This window comes from Austrofundulus limnaeus, unplaced genomic scaffold, assembly GCF_001266775.1.
Source record: "Austrofundulus limnaeus strain Quisiro unplaced genomic scaffold, Austrofundulus_limnaeus-1.0 Scaffold8, whole genome shotgun sequence".
NCBI lineage: Eukaryota > Metazoa > Chordata > Actinopteri > Cyprinodontiformes > Rivulidae > Austrofundulus > Austrofundulus limnaeus.
In genome coordinates this window covers 5,812,610-5,814,697 of record NW_013952410.1, presented here as the reverse complement: position 1 = coordinate 5,814,697, position 2,088 = coordinate 5,812,610, and the positions used below count along the sequence as shown (strand labels likewise).

The window sequence follows — 2,088 nt, the reverse complement described above, 5'->3', positions numbered from 1 at the left end:
TTCATTTCATTTAAAACCAAAAATTTTATACACAATATATACACCCACACAAACAAAATATATATAAATATACAATTTCAGAACCGTCATGCAGAACAGTTAATCACAGGATAAAGCCCTGTGTTATTTCTCCATAAGCCAGAGAGGGCGGTGTTTCAATGCTGTGTTTTCGCATGGTGTTCATCACTGATACCGAGCCCTCTCTGCTGTTCAAGAAAAATAACAAATTCCTTAGGGAATTATCTTTACTATGAAACCAGTTGATGTTCTACTGCTGTTTAAATAAAAAGCCATACCTTCAGCTGTTCAAGGTGACAAATACTCGTAGATAATTAGTTTTTAGCGGTACTGAATTTTAATTTTAGAAAGCGTAAATCTGCTTATGAATTACAAAAATTATTAAGACCACTAAAGCGTAAATGAAATATTTCGGTCCGCAATTAGCGGATGTGCGCTTTAGCGGACTGGTGCCCACCACTGCACGTAAGCAAACAAAAGCACAAACACGCACACAAGCACGTATACATGCAAGACAACTAGAGAGGAGGGGACCTGTTTTCTGCAAGCTCTGTATGCTCTCAGCTATTCTGGGAATCACTTGAGTTGCGAATTATCTAAGAGATAAGAGACTCTTTGCCAGGACTCAGGAAGTGCAGAGGAATTTGCTGCCAGATATCTCTTGTGTTTTTGAAGCTGCTTTGGACCCCCCCCCCCCCCCCCCAATAGAATAACTTCCTCTCCGGGCTGAGCCTTGGCTCCCTGCACTCCACTGGTGCATCCTCTTCCTGAGGTGGAGTCCCCTTTTCCATCAAAAAAAAAAMACTTCCTCCATTTGCCTTTTCTCAAACACTCTTTCTCTCTTTTCTACCCTCCTCAGAGAGACAAGAAAGYGCTTCTATTTTCAACATAAAACTTGGAATGGCTAAGAAATCTTCCCAGCCTTGTGCCCTTAAACTTCTGGAACGCACACTAAAGAGAATGCTAAACAATTTGGGAAAAACTTTTCAAATGTGTTTTATAAAAAAAGCATGTTGTGGGAACAGTTTGAAAAGCTGGTTTGAACACAGGAAGGCTGAGTGGAGGAACAGCGGAAGAAACACAGAGGGACAGTTTAGGCCGTGGACAAGAGCAAACAGAGGGAATAAAAGAGGGAAGAGGCCGCTGGGCGGGGAGCAGTGGGGCCGGTTTGCAGGAAAGGAGAAGGGCAGCCATGGGAAGAAGGGTGGACGTGGGACACAGAGGCAGAGGAACACTCACTCCTGCAGGGTCTCCACTCCCATTTCCTTATACTGCAGCTCCTGCTTCACCTGGGCCAGCTCCTGCTTCAGTCTGGAGAGCTGCGGACACAAGCGAGCACCGGGTTACTGCGGCGCACAACAGGCTTCTCTCACCACCACCGCCGCACGAAAACTGCTAAGTCATGAACTATTCACATACAGGAATGCTCAGTTGTGTTTGTACAAAGGTGCACATGCACACACTCTGGATCACACACAACACCAAGGCCTTTGAGAAAAGACCAGAGACAAACTAACACACACAGGTTTTAGAATAAAATAAGACTGTAAAATGCGTACAACTTGAACAGATTGTCCGTAATTTACAGATTTCTCCCCATTTTGCAGGTATATTTATGTACAGAGAAATCTCGTGGATTTTTTCAGATCTCACAGGTGTTTTGTCAAAAAATCAGTTTTAAATTAATTTTATGTTTCAGAACCTGTAGGACGTTAAAAAACAAAGAAAATTAAATAATCCTCACCCAACTAGCCTTAACCTTGCCTTCCTACACAGTTCCGCTCATTTCTAGTTTTCCTTCACTGCTCCGTCTGGGATTTCTCCCATAGACAAGGATTTCTTTGGGAGAATTTTCGTCCGGGCCAATCAGAGAACACAACGTCGATTTTCTGCGCAGTGTCTGCTTGTAGTTTATTTTACCTGGGCCAATCAGCAAACAGAAGGCGGAGTTTTGAACGACGTCAATTTTCTGCGCAGTGTCTGCTTGTAGTTTATTTTACCTGGGCCAATCAGCAAACAGAAGGTGGAGTTTTGAACGATGTCGATTTTCTGCACAGTGTCTGCTAGTTA

General features: G+C 43.3%; 1 protein-coding gene across 3 annotated transcripts in view; it reads right to left on the bottom strand.

Annotated features, from left to right (window-relative positions):
* Nucleotides 1-2,088, bottom strand: part of wwc3 (WWC family member 3) — a 100,800-nt gene that overhangs the window by 44,581 nt on the left and 54,131 nt on the right. For all 3 annotated transcript variants that reach the window (XM_014001011.1, XM_014001022.1, XM_014001017.1), the window contains exon 5: nt 1,258-1,337. In XM_014001011.1, coding sequence (XP_013856465.1) covers nt 1,258-1,337 — 80 coding nt within the window. The remainder of the gene's footprint in view (nt 1-1,257; nt 1,338-2,088) is intronic.